The sequence below is a fragment of the Notamacropus eugenii genome, chromosome 1 (assembly GCF_028372415.1).
Source record: "Notamacropus eugenii isolate mMacEug1 chromosome 1, mMacEug1.pri_v2, whole genome shotgun sequence".
NCBI lineage: Eukaryota > Metazoa > Chordata > Mammalia > Diprotodontia > Macropodidae > Notamacropus > Notamacropus eugenii.
The window spans coordinates 727563156-727582742 of record NC_092872.1 but is presented as its reverse complement, the minus strand read 5'-3'; the positions used below and the strand labels follow the sequence as shown (position 1 = coordinate 727582742).

The 19587-nt window shown below is 40.2% G+C and overlaps 1 protein-coding gene across 1 annotated transcript in view; it reads left to right on the top strand.

Annotated features, from left to right (window-relative positions):
• Nucleotides 1-19587, top strand: part of KCMF1 (potassium channel modulatory factor 1) — a 116719-nt gene that overhangs the window by 59498 nt on the left and 37634 nt on the right. Inside the window, exon 2 of the mRNA XM_072637639.1 lies at nucleotides 16257-16424. Coding sequence (XP_072493740.1) covers nucleotides 16257-16424 — 168 coding nt within the window. The remainder of the gene's footprint in view (nucleotides 1-16256; nucleotides 16425-19587) is intronic.

The window sequence follows — 19587 nt, the reverse complement described above, 5'->3', positions numbered from 1 at the left end:
CATTGGAAAACACTGAGAATAGTAATATAAGTGGGTTTCCATTCAAATAAGGGAAACTGATTAAATTTGACAGCAGAAGTAGAAATATGGAAATATAACCCTGATCAAATGAATTGATGATTTATCTAAACTGATGAAGACATTGGGTTTATAACCTCTCTAGTCATCCTTGTTTCATTATTTCCTTCACACACACCTGCCCTGGCCCCTCTCCCCCCACCCCCCATGCAGCTAGTTGCTAAGTCCTGTGGATTCTTCCTTTCCATTCTCCCCCCTTCTTTTTTTCCTATCTGGGATAACTCTGTGGTGCAGAGGAGGGACTCTGAGACAAGGAGCCATTTAATTAAACCTCTTCAACTTTGGGAGAGTCACACACTCCTTTGAGTCTCCAGTTATCTCATTTGTGACCTTTAAGGCCCCCTTCAGCTCTGGGTCTGATAGTGTTTTTCTCTACTCCCTATTCCACCTCCATAGCTCAGGCCTTCCTGGTCTTCCTTACAATGAATGCCTCCTCTTATCCAGTCTGCCCCCACCCTCCCACACACACATACACACACATACACACATGCACAGCTGTCCAGCCTGCCTTCCGAAGGACCACACGCAAACTTTGGGTGTCTTATTGCCTCTAGGGTAAAATACAAACTCTAGCCTGGCATTTAAGGCTTTCCCCAGTCTGGCGCTAATGTACCATGGCAGCATTATTTCACGTTGCTCCCTTTTAGACTTTCTTTGGCACTGTCAGATTAGGCTGTCAATTAGCTGTTCCCCGAAGTTAACATTCTACCTCCAACCTTTGTACATTTGTGCAAACAGTTGTCCATCCCTCCTTTTCCACCCTCTCAACTTAGTGTCTCAGAGTCCTTTTGATTCAGTTCAGATTCTACCTGCTCTGACACACTTACCTTTGTATGGGTTCTGTTGCCCAAGAGAAGATAAGCATGGTGCGGTGGATAGAACGCCACGCCTGCAGTCAGAAAGACCAGGTCTCAGATGCTCCCTAGCTGTGGGATCCTGGGCAACTCACTCAACTTCTTTTTGCCTCAATTTATCATCTGTAAAATGGATATAATCATAGCACCTACTTCTCAGGGTTGTTATGAGGATCAAATGAGAAAATAGTTGTAAAGCACTTAGTGCTACATAAATTTTACCTATTGTAAGCTGTTCTCTTTCTTTACGGGTCCAATAGCATGGTGCTCGCCTCTCACTGAGCAGGCGTCTAAGTAATGATAATTGAATTGAATGCTTTAGCTCCAGAAAAGTCATCAGTTTAATTCAAACATTGTATTTTATGTTTATTGTATGTAAAGCAGAGTTCCTACTCTGATTGGGTGTGGGATGTATACCTCGACAGTACAGAAGAAAGGGTGCTTAGAAGATATATAAGCAAAGTGTGTGGGGAGGAGGGTCTTATTAGGAAAGCAGGTTGGAAGAGATTGCTTTGGAGCTGCATTTTAAAGACTGCGTCAGAATTAAGCAGTTGGAAAGATGATTTGTCCAAATGCCCAAGCCTTGCATTTACTCTAGCTTGTTGTTTGCGGTTTGTATTGTATATGTTCAGATTTATAAACAACGTTATTGTGAATGTAACCATAGATTCAAAAAATCATTTTCTGTTTAGTACCAAGTGTGGACTATTTTGAGTCTGACATTTTTCTTGTAGTGTTGGCTTCCTGTGTTTTCTTGTATTAATATATAATTTTGGTTAAATAAAAATTTTCTTATCACTAATTTCTTAATTGAAGGTGTCTTAAGCATGAAAGTGCAGAAAGTGATAGAAAATTGAGTGAGCATAAAAGGAAGGGAGTCCTCGAATTAATCAGAGATGCGCAGGAGAGCATATCTCAAGAGAGACCTATTTTTGATTTAAGATTTCTGTGCATGTAAAAGGAAATAAGTTATCTAGTACTTGTTATCTATTATTTAAGAATAACTAAAAACAGATTGAGTTTCTTGTTCTTGGGGGAGCAGTATTCCAGAATGCAGTGCTGCTAGACACCAAAATTCCTTGTTGAGTTCTGTCTTGATTATTTGCTTTTTCTCTGCAGAAATTCCTGACTCATGGTCCTGACAGTGCAGCTAAACACACACAGATCCTCAGAATTGGAAGGAACTTCAGTGACCATTTCATTTATTCCTACCCCTTCCCCCAAATGAATCTTTACTACAAGACTGATGCTTGATCAACAAGTCTATATTAACCACCTACTATGTGTTAGGCAGGCACAGTGCAAAGAAAGAAACAATTCTATAAGCAGTCAGCTTACATTCTAAGTGGGGAGACCACAAGTACATATGATGAAAATATGGAGAGCAAAGATAGAAAGTTAATTACCTACAAATCTGTACTAGCAAATATAAACAGAGTTGTTTAGAGGGAGAGCATTAGTCATTGGGGAGAATTGAGAAAGGCTTCACAGACAAGAAAGTGCTTGAACTGCCATTGTCAAAAGATGACCCACTTCTTTCTTAGGTAGCTCATTCTACTTCTAGGTAGCTTTAATTTTTCAGAAAGTTTTTTCTTTGTTGTCTTCTTATTAATCCTTTCTGATTCTTCATGACCCCATTTGGAGTTTTCTTGGTAAAGATACTGTAATTTGCCATTTCATTCTCCAACTCATTTTCCAGATGAGGAAACTGAGGTAAACAGGGTGACTTTCCCACTAACTGTCTGGGGCTAGATTTGTTCCTGACTTGAGGTGGCACTCTGTCCACTGTACCACCTAGCTGCCCTAGTTTTTCTTTCCATAAACTCTAAGTTAACTGCTTGCAAATTCTACCTATTATATTTCTGGGAGCCAAGCAAAAGAAATCCAGTACCTTTTCTGTGGGACAGCTCTTCAAATACCTGAACCACTGCACGTTATTTAGGTCTTTTCTCCCCTGACTTTTTCAGCTGATCCTTCTACAGCGTCATCTTGAAGACTTCTTCCATCCTTAGAATTCTTTCTCTGAACTCTTCTTGGCTTATAAATAATGTCCTTCCTAAATACATGAAAGTTGAGTTTTTAGGACATTGAAATTCATATGCGAGGCAAATTTGCTGTTTGTGGCATTTAGGAGTTTGTGGAGGAGGAAGTAATTGACTTTATTTTCTTTTATCCATTATGATGATCATTAATTATGATTCACATAGAACAAAACTAGAAGAACTTTGTACACAGTAACAGCAATATTGTTCGATGGAGAACTGTGAATGACTTAGCTATTCTCAGCAGCAATGCAATGATCCAAGACAGTCCCGAAGGATTAATGATGAAGCATACTGTCTCCAGAGAAGGAGCTGATATTAATTGAATACAGACTGAAGCCTGCTATTTTTCACTTTCTTTCATTTTTTTATTCATTTTCTTGTACACAATGACTGATATGGAAATGTTTTACATCATTTCACATGTATAACCTATATCTGATTGCTCACCATCTCAGGGAGGGTTAGGGAGGAAAGGATAGAATTTGGAACTTACAACTTCAAATAAAAACATTAACATTTTTTAAAAATAGTGGTTCACGTAGCACTTTAAGGTTTACAGAGCATTTTTCCTACAACCGCTCTATGAAGTAGGTAGTTTGCAGATGAAGAAACTAGGCTTCAGAATTTCCTGTGATTATCACAGCTAGTGTTACTTTTGATGCAAATTTAATTTGACTCCAGTCTAGTTGTCTTTCCTCATTAGCACCAGTACTCTGGGGTCAAAAGAATCATAGTTCATGCTGCACTTGTATTTTTACTTGTATATAAGGATGATGCTGAGCTTGTTGTTTCATTGGTAGTGTGAATATGGTTTTATGTTGATTCATTCAAATTCCCTCAATAAGTTGCCATTGTGATCAAAGATAGATGTGGTGAAGAGGGCTAGCTGAGTTTAGGCTTATGTTCTGTAGCTATTATTAGTTCGTGTGGTTAGGGAAACTCATAAATGAAGCTGAATTTGCAAGTGGTTAGTTTGGTGGACATTGAATTGATTAACTAGTCCTCCTACAATTGAATTTTGTTGAAGGAAACTGAGTGAGAAAGCTTGGGGGTGGTCAGTGCGGTTCCATTTGTACTTCTGGCAAAACAGCATCCTATAATGGTAAGTCAAAAGCATCTTTCTTTTTGAGAAGTACACAGACATATAGAAGACCATAAACTAAACAAAATTAAATTTCTGACTCCTTGGGACACCTTAAGGACTTACTGATAAAAACTAACCAGCAGATCCTTAAGCCACAAGTTTAATCTTAATTCTCCCCACTTCCTAATGTCCCTATTCCTGTAGAGAGCCACACTCTCCTCCCACTCCCCTAAGCTTACAACCTGGGAGTCATCCTGGATTCCTTATTATGTCTCACCCCCCAGATCCAATCAGTTGCCAAGGCCTGTTGATTTCACCTCCTCAACTTCTCTTGAACACAGCCCCCATTCTAGTGCAGGCCCTCCTCACCTCATGCCTTGACTATTGTAGTAGCTGCTAATAGGTCTGCCTGCTCCAGAGCTCTTTCCATTCCAGTCCATCTTCCATTTAGCCACTACAGTGATTTTCAGAAACCTCAAGTCTGACTGTCACCCTGACTCAGTACACTCCAGTGGTTCCCTGTTGCCTCAGAGATCAAATACAAAATGATGTGTTTGACATTCAAGGCCCTTCATAAGCTAGACAACCTCCCCACCCCACTCCCATCACCACCACCTTTCCAGTCTTCTTACACCCTTACTCCCTGACACACTCTACAGTCCAGTGACCCCAGCTTCCTGGCTGTCCTCAAACAAGACACTCCCCACCCCTCACCCCGCCCCCATCTCTCAGCTTAGGGCATTCTCTCTGGCTGTCCCTCATGCTTGGAACATTTTCCTCACCTCAGTTGCTTGGCTTCCTTTAAGTCCCAACTAAAATCCCATCTTTTACAGGAAGCCTTTGCCCATTTGTTTGCTTGTCTCCTTCTTAGATGCTAAACTCCTTGAGATTAGAGGTCTGCCTTTTGACTGTTTGGGGGTCCTTAGCATTTAGCACAGCGCACTTAACAGCTAAACGAAGTTAGTATCTGCTCTGTGCAAAGAATTGTACTAGATACTTTGATTAATAGGTTTTCTACTGTCAAGCATATGTTGTCATTAGCATTCCTTCATATTACTGAGCTTGTCAACTTTGCTATAAAAGGAAATTTGAATCCTGGCATATTGGCTTTGGAAGAGACCTCAGAGGTCATCTTGTCAAACCCTCTCTTTAATAGATGAGCCAGCTGAGGCCCAGAGAGGTTAGTTCACTTGGCTACAATGGCAAAGTCAGGGCTAGAGGCCCTATCTCCTGACTCCCAGTCCAATGCTCTAACATTCCACCATTTCGAAAGGAATTCAGACTGTGTGCAAAGATTGGGGGCCGGCCCAAACCTCCTTTTAAGTGCTTTTCAAAATAGAATAACCATGATGAGCTTTATACTGTCTTTGAAAAAGCTTGTATCTTGTTGTCCACTGAAGGGTTTGAGAATCTGCCCTTTCTTTCCTAGTGGAAGGAATGTGGAACCCTCCTTGAGACAGTGCCATTCTCAGGCCAGGGGCCACCTGCTTCTTCCTCACCACTTAATAAGGTAGGGATGGCTTGGGGCGCTCATTTATTTCTTCTTTGTGTCTAATAGGACTTTTCAGGCAGTGCTGAGAATAAATAATGATAAAGGTGACAGAAGCAATAGTTCTCTTACTCTCCAGGGGATTTAATGGAAGTTAAAGGATGGAACTACTGTAGCTGGTCCTTAAAATAAGCATGCAAGTGTGAGGCGGTGGTGTGGGGAAAAGGCAGAGTGTTCTTTGCCATCACCATCCCATGCTGCTTCAGTGCTCAGTAGTTACAGTGGTTCTTAGGAGTTGTTTGGACCTCCCCCTTCACGTATGGCTTGGGCTTTTGAGCTTCATGGCTTGTTTGCATCATGATTCTGTTCCCTACCTGTTCTGTAAACTCATCAGAGGCAGTTGATGCAAAGATTTTTTTGCCTTCTTTCCCTTGTCAGCTATTAAATTTCTGCCCATCTTCTGAAATCCAACTCAAATGCCACTTCCTCCAGGAAGCCTTCCCAGATCTGCTTAGTTGGAAATAGATCTATACTCTCTCAGACCATATATAGCACTTTATTCTGCACATCTCTGAGGACACTTATAACATTTTTTTATAGTTATATGCTATATACCTTTGCTAAACTGAGCACACTGAGGGTAGTGGCCCAAAGTGAGTGATCTCAGCTTTTTACCTCCCTCAGCATATCATAGCACAGTGCTATGTGCACAGGAAGTGCTTACTTCATGTTTGCTGAATCAGAAATTAGGAAAAGAGAGGATTTTAAGAAGACTTGTTTATTTTCATTTCTGCAACTAGAGAAAGAAACTATACAATTCTGGCAATGTTAACCATAAAAAATCTCCAGGCTTGAAGTTTTTCTTCAAATTTATTCTTTTAAATGAATAATACTGAGTCAGTTAATTAGCTCTCAGCCTTTTTAGTGCTTCAACTGTTACACAGAATATAGTTGTCTGACTATAGACAAAGCTATGCAGGTCTGTGGTAGGCTCTGCCTTTTCAGATGATGACCCATCATTATATGAGACATTAGCAAAAAAATAAAGTGTATTCAGTAATGGTTTGGGGTAGCCCTTTAAGGTATAGTTTTGTCAAGAACTGTTTTTGCTTCTTAAACAAAGAATTTTGGTTTTGTTTTTATTTTTTAAGAGAGATTATATCTAAGGATAAACACCTTAAACAAGCATGTCATTTCAGAACTCTTCCTGTCTCTCTGCATCATTGCAATGGAAGGGTTCACAGACTTTAAAAATCATCCAGAGGAGCTTTTTCTGTTGTCAGATGACCTTCAGTAACTCTCTGAGCTAGTTAGGTGTAGTGCAAATATTATCTGCTTCCGTTTGATTAGAGAAGGAGATGATATCGGAGAAATAAAATGACTGGCCCGTCAGCATCAGGAAAATTACTTTTAGGTCTTCGAACTACAATGCCTGGGCTCATTCAGTTGCACGGGACACCCGTGCAGATGTTCTTTGCAACCCACTTACCTCCCCCAGGCCCTTCCCGCTCATACCTCAAGCTTAAAGCCAGTCAGAAAGGAGAGGTTTATGTCTATCTTTTCCCCCCATGGGAGAAAAGAATCAGTGACAGAAACCATGACCTTGGCTTGAGATTACCACACATAAGATTCATGCTTGTGTCCATGCAAGATGAACTATGCAAAGAGTTAAATTTGACCTCATCAGTATCACTGAGACTTAATGGGTTTTAACTGATAGTTGAGATTTATGACTGGAATATGATGCTGGAAGGACATATCTTATTCAAAAGAAAGAGGATAGGTTAAAGGGGACTGGATGGCATTGTATATTAAGAAAATGTTCTCGGGTGAAGAAATACAGAAATTAGAAAGGGAGTGAAGATTGATGCAGACAGAAGCAGAAGTGGTATTGTCATTAAACCACCTGGACAGGAAGAAGAAATAGTTGACTTTAGGGAGTAAGCAGATCACGTAGCTTGGCATGGACCCATGGTGTAGCAGTGGCTTGGAACTGAAGTTTCCCCTCTCTATAAAGTAGAGTAGTTCATAATCTCTTGATTTCTCTTTGTGATATTTTCATCCTTTAAAAGGTGGTGAAAACAACAAAGGAAATTTTATTCTAGATCAGATTCACATTGGAACTGAATTCTGGGATGGAAATAATGGGAAGGCTAGGGGGAAATGTCTGGAATGAACTCTACGTTTGAGGAAATTCTGGATGTTGGAAAAGCAGATCTTAAAGGGTTTTCAGGTAGGATTCAGTGAACTACAATTCTGTAAATGAAGTTAGTTCATCAGAGCCAGAAGCTTTCAAGAATGATGTTTGAATAGAGGAATGTGAACTGTTCTATGAGGAGGACAACAGAACTTGAATAAAGAGACTAATGTAGATACATAGGGAATTCCCCAAACAACTTAGTTTTTTTTTTTTATTTTCTTTTTTTATAAAGGTACGTACAGGAAACAGGATGAACTCAGAAGTGTGGCATGGTAATGCAGGAATAATGATGTCAGGAATTCTTTCAGAATTATCTGAGATTGGCACGGAATGCAAAGACAACATGGTTTTGTTGCAATTTTTAAATAATATTATGGAAAAGAGGAAGATTGTAATAGCTCTTTGATAGTTGTCTTTGCACTGTTGTCATTATTGTATGAATTGTTTTCCTTCTGCTCACTTCACTCCACATCAGCTCATACAAGTGTTCCCAGGTTCCCCAGTTGATAAATGGTCAAAGGATATGAATAGGCAATTTTCAGAGGAAGAAATTAAAGCTATCTATAATCATATGAAAAAATGCTCTAAATCACTATTGGTTAGAGAGATGCAAATCAAAACAACTCTGAGGTACCACATCACACCTATAAGATTGGCAAACATGACAGAACAAGAAAATGATAAATGCTGGAGAGGATGTGGGAAAATTGGAACACTAATTCATTGTTGGTGGAGCTGCGAGCGCATCCAACCATTCTGGAGAGCAATTTGGAACTATGCCCAAAGGGCTACAAAAATGTGCATACCCTTTGACCCAGCAATATCGCTACTAGGACTATATCCCCAAGAGATCATAAAAATGGGAAAGGGTCCCACATGTACAAAAATATTTATAGCAGCATTCTATGTAGTTGCCAAAAACTGGAAGTCAAGGGGATGTCCATCAATTGGGGAATGGCTGAATAAATTATGGTATATGAATGTAATGGAGTACTATTGTGCCATAAGAAATGATGAACAAGAAGACTTCAGAGAGGCCTGGAAGGACTTATATGACCTGATGCTGAGTGAAAGGAGCAGAACCAGGAGAACTTTATGCACAGCAACAACCACAGTGTGTGAGAGTTTTTTCTGGTAGACTTAGATTTTTGTAATAACACAAGAACTTCTTACCAAAAAAAAAAAAAAAAAAATCCCAATGGAGGATCTCAAGGCAAAATGCCTGCCACACTCAGAGAGAGAAATATGGAAGTCACTCACATATTGTAGCAGATCATGTTTGTGTATGTGTATGTGTTTGTGTATCATGTTCTGATTTGTTATACGATTTCTTTCATTTATCTTAGTCTGACTACATAGCATGACTATAGTGAAAATATACTCAATAGGAAAGTATATGTAGAATCTATACAGAATTGTATACAGTCGTGGGGAGGGAGGGGGGTAGTGGGGAGTAGGTGGGGAGGGATAAAATCGCAATTGTATGGCAGTGATTGTTAAACATTACAAGATAAAAAAATAAAAAATAAAAAGTTACACATATCTAAAAAGAAAAAAAAAAAAAACAAGTGTTCCCAGGGTCCCACAGTTGTGCCAGCACATGGTAATCCAGGTGTAGGCTGATGTATGATGGCACTGTTGCCTTCTTGGATGGAAGTCTGCTTATGACAAGCAGCTGCCTTGGGAGGGGCTGTCTTCAGTACTAAGAATTCAGCAGGACAGTTCTAAGAAAGGTCTGTAGAAGAGTGTGAATGAAGGGTCTGATAAGAATCTGATAAAATGATTCTATCAAAAAAAAGGGAAAGGGACCTATTTATACAAAAATATTTATGACAGCTCTTTTTGGGGTAGCAAAGAATGCCTACTAATGGGGGCATGGCTGAACAAGTTGATTGTAATGTAATACTATTGTACTTAAGAAATGACAAGCAGGATAGTTTCAGAAAAACCTGAGAAGACTTATTTAAACTGATGCCAAGTGAAGTGATCAGAACCAGAAGAACATAGTACACAGTAACAGCAATATTGTAATTGTCCTTATTGTAACATTGCTACTTTGATCAAGATATTGATCCAAGACAATTCCAAAAGACCCATGATGAAAAATGCTATACCTCCAGAGAGAGAGTTTATATACTCTGAGTGCAGATTGAAGCATACTTTTAAAATTTTTCTTTATTTTTCTTGTTTTACTTTATGTTTTCTTTTGCAGTGTGACTAATGTGGAAATATGTCTGACATGGCCTCACATGTATAATCGAAATCAAAGTGCTTGCCTTCTCAAGAAGGGAGAAGGGAGAGAATTTAGAACTCAAAAAAAATTTTTTTAATGATTTTTGGACTTTTTATACATGTAATTGGGAAGTGTTTAATAAAATAAATAAATAATAATTTTAGAAATATTTCAAAGCATAGTAAAATTATGGAAGAATGAAAAATTATGAAAGTGAATAAAAAGGCTTTAGGAAAGTGAATTTTGGAGAAATGATGTTTATAGAATACTTGGAGCAGTCAAAACTTGAGGTCTCTTTCTTAAGTGTCAGATTTATGGACCATTCTTGAAATTAATTATAAAAGATCCTGCTTCCCCATTCTTCAGTTCATCATTCTAGTCTGACTGGCCAAAGACTGTCAACCACTACTTGTGCTCACACCTGAGCTGTGTACAAGTCAGAAGATTTATGTTCAAAGACAGTATTATCTCTGCGAGTAAGAGCCTTTTACAGTTTTATCTGGTAAAAATCTTACTATTTAAAAATGACTGTTAGCTTGGCTTATAACAGAACAATAGTTGTATTGTGACATAATCTCAGAAGCTTGCATTTTAGGCAAATACCCTTAGCTGAGTTCCAAAGAGACTTAGTTATTCTCTGGGAAAATTAGTGGACAGAACATTTTATGGAAGGGTGTGAGAGATGATGTCCCAAACCCTTTTTTATGCAATCTGTGGCTCTAATTTCATGGATCTGGTAGCATAGTGCAGACATTTCTTCCTTCAACCTATGCATATGAATAATGTTAGGTAACTGCTAACATTAGAGATTTGTCAGGAGCACTGAGTCATTATAAGAGATTTGTCCATAGTCACAGGGTTGTTGTGTCTGGAGCAGGGCTTGAACCCAAGCTTTCCAGACTCCAAGGCCAGCCTGCCCTCAAGCTACTATCCTGTAACACACTGCTTTTCACATAGTGTTGACCAAATGTAGAAAAAATAGGCACTTGAGAGAAGAAGGGCAAAAGGGTCAGACGCAGAGGAACATGGGCAGTGAAAGGCTGAAGGGAAAGCACAGTAAGAGGTGTTTGGAGTGATCTGAATGCTTCTCTAAGTGTCATTGTTAGTAAAGTGGCCACCTGACCATCGGGTGAAGTGAACAGCTCTTTATTCCCCTTAGAGGGAATGAATGCCAGGATCTTCTTTAGGCAGAAATGCTATCCTGGCTTGGTATTCTTTGCCTCGCCACCTATGGCATTTGATGGCATCACAGTGTATTACTGTTTTTATTACTGCTCTCAAGGACCTGAACATTTCCATTTCACACCCTATTTTCTTTATTTTCAAAGTTGAATTATTCTTTCCATCATGTTTCTGAAAAAGTGTGGAAATTGTGTAACTACTCTCAGAATCCATTTCTCTATTTTATGACATGTTTTGGTCATTGGGGCTAGAACCAGAACTCAGAAGACATTAATTATTTTCATTTCTTACCCCATCTTCAATAATAATAACTCACATTTAAAAGCACTTTGCAGTCCATTCCATAATACAGTGCCTTACTTACATCAGGAGGTGCTCAGTAAATATTTTTCTATCCGCTTCATGCATAAACCCTGTGGACCTGTGGACATCACTTAATACTTAGACAAAAATTGTCATAGGTTGTTTTAACATTTGTGATTTAAAATGAATTTAATATAAGTTTAAAGATTGTAATATTTCAGTTAGTTTTTTAAAATATATAGTTTTTGCTGTGTGAATATAAAGAGCAAGCATGAAGACAAAATTGAGAAAATGTATACCTGCCTACAACATTCCATATGCTTTCAGACGAGGCTAAAGTGTTGGTTTTACTGAACTGTTTATGTTTTCTCTTTTTTATTCTTTGTTAGAAAGGATTCCTTATTGGGCAGGGGAGGAGGAAGGAACATATTTAGAAATAAAGTTAATATGAAATGAAAAATAACATTTTTTAAAAGAGAGGTTTTACCGGTTTAAAGTGGTTCCAAGTGTCCTTTTTAATGGACTTTCTCTAGTCTTCTCCCCTCGTTTTGCTGATGACCCAGAGAATCGAAATGGTTGACCCAACTAGGTGGTGCAGTGAATGGAGCATTCTTATTAGCTGTGTGACCCTAGGCAAGTCACTCAACCTCTGCCTCCTTCAGTTTCCTCTTCTGATAAATGAGGATAATAACAGCACCTACCTCTCGGGGCCTTTGTGAGGATCAGATGAAATAATGTTTGAAAAGCACTTTGTACACCTTCAGAGTGTGGGGGTGACCATGAAAGGGTTCAGAACATGGCATCTGATGAATGGTGGCTCTCATTAATAAAGTTAGTGAGATCAGAAGGAAAACACATTTAGAGCGAAAGGTACATCAAGCTTGAGGAAAGAATAGCCATGTGGAGCTTCGATTTTATATTTGGGCTAATTAAAACTGTTTCTAAAGTGCTCTGAAGCTGCCCTGTTTCCTGAGAGTAGAAGGCTGTGCTTTCCCTCCCTCCCTCACTTTCAGTCCTGGGGAAGGGAGCTGTTAGCTTTCTGAACGTGCATTGTGGTCCTCCAACAAGTACTGGATGTGACAGCTAGACGTGCTGCCTGCTGTCCTGTAGTAGTCTTACGTGCTGGCCGTACAATCTCCAAAGAAAGGTTGAAAAGTAGACTTCACCCAAACTCTGTACAAAAAGTGTTCCAGAGAATTTTCAACATTTTGTTTTTAGGACTTACTGTATATTTTTTTATTTCTGCAAAGAACCAATTCTTTTTTCAGTGCACATTTGTGTACCCAGAGATCTTCTCCCTCTGCTGTTGTTACTGTCTGATAAAAGCAGGCACAAGGCCAGGGAGACTCTTGTGGTTCTCTGTGGGATACAAGCTTTCCTGCATGTCCCAGGGCTATCCATGTGTCTCAGAAGCAACCTGGCTTATGGAGGGGCCAGCTCAGAAGCCAGGAGCTTCCCAACTAGCCTTTCCCTCTCAGGGGGGCAGTGGACAGCCTCAGTAGAGCAAAGTGAGGAAAGGAAGGGAGGCCCAGACTGGAAAGGAGAAACAAATGTTGACCTTGAATTTTACTTACCTTGAAATCAGCACTTACTTAGTAGGGAATCCCCTCCGTTTCATCCCAGGCCAACTCACTTAGAAGCCAACCTGCCTCCTTCATCTTTCCTTCATTCCATTTTGAGACTCTGTCCAGTAAGCTGTCCCACAGGACATTGGGATCCTCTTCTCCCCCTTGCTCCCCAGATGCACAGGCTCCCCTGTGTAGATTTCTGTAAATACTTCGACTGGTAACTCTGTTTTAATGCATGCTATAAAACCTCACTTCTCCAGAAGCTGATTTCCAGCCATCTTAGTATTGGAAGGGCTTTGTAGGAAAGTTATTGGCCCTCACTTGTTTAAAAGGAGGTTTGAATTTCCCTTGAAGTGAAATCAAATTGCTGATAAGCCTAGAGCGGCAAGTTAGGATGACTACCTGTGAGAGCACGGCTCCATGAACTTGCATTTTCGCAAATCTCTAATTGAAATTTCACATTTTTCCTCAATTGTCCATTTGTTTAGAAGAAATTCTGAAAAAGGACCCTTAGTTTTCCTCAGACAATCAGAGGTATGCAGGACGGGAAAAAAAGAATCCATAGCTAGAAATAGGATGGGAAAAATAAAAAAGGCCACAGTGCAGCTGTCCCTTAAGAGTAGAAAGAGCCCAGCTGTGCCCGGCATGGCCCGACCTGACTGGGGGCCACATGACCCTTAGGGCAGCAGGCAGACCCCAAGAGTTTGCAACAACATGCATGAATAAATGCCTAATTTTAATTTTTTTGTTATACTTTGTACTTTGAGTTCAATGAAATTGTCTTAAAAAAGAATAAATTTATTGTAAGAAAAATTACTTGTGTGATTCCTTGATAGTATCAGAAAAAAAGAGTGCTATGTTATTTTAAAATTAAAATAATTTCTAATCACCAACTTTGAATCAGTTGTGTTCCTGTCTGTGTTTACATACCCATATTTACATTTATATCTTTTATATATAATAATATTTTGATGCCAGCAGTTTCTATTTGGAGCTAATAGGCTTGAATTAGAACCTGAAGAGATTTTCTAATTAAACTTCCTTTACTTTAGAGGTGTGATTTTTCCCAGTCACACAGTGGCAGAACTGGGCCACGTGATTATGTTCTTTTCAAATTCCTAGTTAGGAGCCAAGCTGACAGTTATTTGTAAGTAGTAATATTTTTTACCACCTAAGATTGTAGAAGGTCCTTGTTCTCAAAGATAATTCTGTCTTTGAAATTATACAAATCTTCTGACTTGCACACAACTCAGGTGTGACTACAGAGATTGACTGCTTCAGTCTTTGACCATTCAGAGTAGGATGAAGAATTGGGGAATGGGGGAACATGATCTTTTATCATTTCCCAGAATGGTGCGTAAGTCAAGAGCTTGACCAGGAAGCCTAAGGTTCTGGCTTCTCCAGGTATTTTAGAAATATCATTTCCCCCAAACTCGATTTCCTAATCCTTTTCTTTATTCCCATTCTTTCATAATTAGCTTTAGAATCTTTTAATCAGATTGTTCTTATCAGACCGAGCCCTTCCTTAGAATTGTCCTGCTGAATTCTTACTCCTGAAGACAGCTTCTCAGTGCCCCAAGGCAGCTGCTAAAAAGGTTAATGCAGTCATAAGCAGATTTCATTGAGGCAGTAATGTTCTCATCCAGGAAGGAAATAGTGCCGTCATGCCATCAGACTACACCTGGATTATTGTGTAGCTTAGAGAAGTAATAGCTTGGTTGGAATACGCGTCTTCCAAAATTTGAGTGATTATCTTCAGTAAACGCATTCTATGTTACTCCTGAGCCCAGGACCACTGGGAGATAGTGATGAAGAGGAAATTTTAAATAAAGTAGAATTTAAAATTTCTTAACAGCTAACGTGAACTTTTTTAAATGGTCAGCTCCTCATTTCTAGCAGTGTTCAACCTGTCCTGGTTCTGATTTTATCATGGCTTTGTGTGAGTCCTCCCTCTTGATGATGCTGACTGCTAGTTCAGGAGCTGGCTATTCATCTTCTGGCACATAATTAGGAGTAATCAATTCTAGAGCTGGAATTTTCCATATTAAGAATTTCTAAGCAAGATATCCAGACCCCCCTTTTCCTAATTGAATAGACTCTGATCTCATAGACAGTGGCATATAAGGTTTTACGACTGACTTGAGGTGAGCAAGGCTGAATGTTGGAATTTTAGGGCACAAACACCACTCTCATCTTGATGAGAAGGGAAAAGTAGCCCTGTAACATGGCTGCCAAATGGAACCCAAGTCCAAACAGCACCTGTCCCTTCAGGTTGTTTAGATCACACCACCAATGACAGTTCTTGTACCCAGAATCACCTGAAGCTTTCTCTATCTATGAGTGGATGAGGCCTTTCTGTGAGGAGCTGTTATCACTTTGCTTAGTAAGTGTTTCTCCATGATCTTTACTTCCATCTATTTGATAGTCTTTATGTGACTTGAAAAATTCAATGTTCTAAGAGAAAATTTGTAAAAATTGTTAATAATTTACTGGAGAAGTTAAGTTACACCCAATTAAAATCCTTTTTTACTGGAAGCCTTACACAGCCCCACTTAATTCTAGTGCCTTCCCTCTGTTAATTATTTCCTGTTTATCCTGATTAGAGCTCACTTTGTATACATTTGTTTGCTTCTTGTCTCCTCATTAGATTAGAAACTCCTTGAGAGCAGACTGTCCTTTGCCTCTTTTTGTATCCCCAGTGTTTTGCCTAGTGCCTAGCTCTTAGTGGCCACTTGATTAATTGATTGCTTAATCATACACATTTTCTAGTATGTGTATTCCATGCTAGGAAATGTGATAAAGTAATTTCAATACATATAATGCTTGACATCACAAGGAGAAAATCATGTTGCTTTGTTCGGGTGGTGCTGTTAGTCAATACTTTATTTTCCAGTTCAGACTAGTGACAGAGCTTTTACATAAAAATAGAAAATATTGACCAGGCTGTAGTAATTCCTGCATTTGTGTAGCATGCTATGGTCTGCTCTTTGATTCTTTTAAATTCCACAAGGTAGACAGCATTCCCCTTCAGCCGGTGAAGAAACAGTAATATTAGTTAGTAATAGAGCCCAAAAGAATGAGAGCTCAAGTCTCTAGAGATCCCTACTGCTTGAGCATTTTAGAAAGGTGAATAAAGGAGAATGATTTAAATGTTTCCTGAATTTTTTTAGAGAAAAAGAAGATCTTTTCTCTATACCTTCTCTGTGCTCTCTTTTTACAGGTGTCAGCTGTGATGCATGTTTAAAAGGAAATTTTCGAGGTCGAAGATACAAGTGTTTAATTTGCTACGATTACGATCTTTGTGCATCTTGTTATGAAAGTGGTGCGACAACAACAAGGCATACAACTGACCATCCAATGCAGTGTATACTAACAAGGGTAGATTTCGGTAAGTATCACCTCATTCAGCTTCTGGTAAGATAACCATTGGGAATTTTAGGAGCAGGTATGTAACTTTGTTAGAAAACATGCATTAGTGTATCTCCTGGCCTGCCGTTTATTTCCCTGGCTGTCTCCCATGCCTGGAGGGCTCTTCTTCCTCTCTGGAGGCCTTTCCCTGTTCTCCCCCAAGGGCTGCGCCCCACCCCCCCCTTCTCTCTAGTTCACCCTATCCAGGTGTCTTGTGTTTATCTTCCTTGTTAGAATTGAATTCTTTGAGAGTTGAGACCATTTTTGCCAGCACATAGCAATGTCTTCCACATAGTAGGCACTTAAAGCCTTGTTGATTGAGTGACTGACACCGAATGGTGAACATTCTAGGCTTTATTTAGGGTTGAATTCCCTTCAGCCATGCTTTCTTTTCTTTGGCACTATGGGAAAACCAAATGGCATGGATAACTGTATCTCAAACTGTCTCCTGGACATCCCACTGGATATTTTGGCAAAACCTCAAACTTAACCTGTCCCGTATGAACTTATCTTTCCTGCCTCCCATTTCCTCCATGTCAGTAGCACCATCCAGCTGGTCATTAGGCTCACAACTCTACTTCTGGTTGGTTCTTCTCTTCTGCCGTTCAGTGAGGGGCCAGATTCTATTGGTCAGGCCTCCCCCTTCCCATTTCCCACCTTCTTTCTATTTCTACAGCCACCACTCTAGCTTAGTTTCCTATATTTTCTGAAATAGGTTATTGTAATGTTCTCACTCCATAATTTAGCATGTATGTCATGCCTACTATGAGCCAAACATTGTTCTGGGAGATGGGGATACAAATACAAAAGGAAAACATTCTTTGCCCCCAAGGAACTTGCAGTCTACTGTGGGAGATCATATTTACACCTATCAGAATATAAAAAATTAGTAAATGTGAAATTGCCGTAAAATAAAGACAAGGTGATGGGTGGGGAGAGCAGGAAAAGCTTCATGGGAAGTGGCATTTAAATTGATTTGGGAAGGAGACTAGAGAGAGACTAGAGATGCTGAGGCATAGGTAACAGCCTGCACCAAGACTTGTGGTGGGTGTCTGGCCTGAGGAGAAGCCCCGTGTGACTGAACCCTCCATTGTGTACAGGAGTGCAGCCTAGAGTGAGATCTGAAAGGCAGGTGGGAGCCAGGCTGTGAAAGGCTTTACATGCCAAACAAAGAAGTTCGTAGTAGGGAGCCAGTGGGAGGAAGAGCTGGGCTTTAAGAGGGTGGATTAAAGAGGAGAGCCCTGAGGCAAGGAGCCTAGCTAGGAAGTTGCTCTTTATGTGGTATGGACAAGGGGGAGGAGGCTCCACACTCAGGTGGGCCTGCAGGAGTGTTCAGATGGTGACACGAGAATGAGGTGTTATGGAGGTGGGATTGGTAAGATCTGGTCATCAGTTAGATGTGTGGGTGAGAAAGAGCATGTGCAAAGTGGTAAGTGACATTCATACAGTGTTTGAAGGTTTTCAAAATGCTTTACATGTAATACCTCATTGGAGTCTCACAAATCCCTGTGAAATAAGTTCTGTTGTTACACCAATTTGTCACTGAACAGAGAGGTTGAAGGACTTGACCAGGGTCACACAGCTTACAGAAGTCTGAGGTAGGATTTGAACTCAGGCCTTATTCACTCTTAAGTCCTCTACTCTATCCATGTACTTCCTAGCTGCTTCAAGCTATGAATCTGTGTGACTGGAAGCTTATTGTATACTTGACAGAAGTAGGGAAGTGAGGAAGAGGCCTAAGATTGGAGAGGGAAGAGAATTCTTTCTGTTTCAGACATATTGGGTTTGAGATGCCATTGGTGAGTCAAATCAACAAGTATTTGTAAGTTCCTGGTGTGTGCCAAGCACTGTGCTGAGCTGAGCCCAAGAAGCTCACAATTTAATGAAGACACAATATGCAAACTGTGTGTGTGTGTATGCATATATACATACATACATACATACACAGACACATATATGTGTAAAGCAAATTGGAGATAATCAACAGAGGGAAAGCAGTAGTATTAAGGGGGACTGGGAAAAGCTACTTGTAGAAAGGGGTGTTTTAGCTGGGACCTGAAGGAAGTTAGAAAAGCTAGGAGGCTGAGATGAAGGGGCAGAGAGTTCTGTGCATGGGGACAGCTAGTGTAAATGCCTAGTTGTGAGATCATGTGTCTTCTTCAGGGAACTGTATCAAGGCTGGATGGCAGAATACTTGGAAGAGGTGGGGAGAAGACTAGAAAGTTAGGAAAGGGCCCTGAAAGTCAAACAGGACTTTCTGTTTGATCGTGGAGTTTATTGAGTGAAAAGGGAGGGGAGCATTGTCACACCTGCACATTAGGGGTGTTGTTTTGGTACCTAAGTAGAGAATGGACTGGAATAGGGAGAAGCTTGAAGCAGGGAGACCAGCCGGCCAGCTAGTGCAAATATCCAGGTGATGTGTGCCAGCACCAGTATGCTGGGGCAGATGTGAAGACTGAGAGAGTGGAGAGTCAAGGATGGCACCTCAGCTGTGAACCTGAGTGACTGGGCAGATGATAGTGCCCTCCACAGTAATAGGAAAGTTAGGGAAAGAGGAGGACTCAGGAGAAAAATTAATGAGTTCTGGTCCGGACATGTTGGGTAAAAACTATCTATGAGACATCGAGTTTGATAAGTACAATAAAACTTAATGTTTGAACTGTCTAATAAGCATTTGGAAAGGCAGGGCTGAAGTTCAAGAGAGAGGCTATGATTGGGTATGTAAATGTAGGTGTCATCTGTGTAGAAGTAATTCAACTTAAAGGAACCGTAGAGGTTACCAAGAAAGAATGTGTAGAGAAAGAAGGGAAGAAGGTCCAAGACAGAGCCTTGGGCCATGCTCACCCTTAGGGTGTAAGATAGAGATGGTGATGAAGATGGAGGACACCAGAAGAGGAGAATCGGACAGGCAGGAGAAGAGCCAAGAGAGCTCAGAGAGACGGGTGTAGCCAGGAGACAGGAATGTCAGCACTTCCTGATCCTGCACAGGAGACAATGGACAGGGAGTTTTTAAACCTAACCATCAGATTTGACAGTTAAGAGAACATTGGTCACTTTGGAGAGACCACCTAGGGTGAGTGATGAGACCACCATTCAAGGGATTGAGAAGTGAGGGAGGGAGAGAGAACAGAGGAAATGGTGAC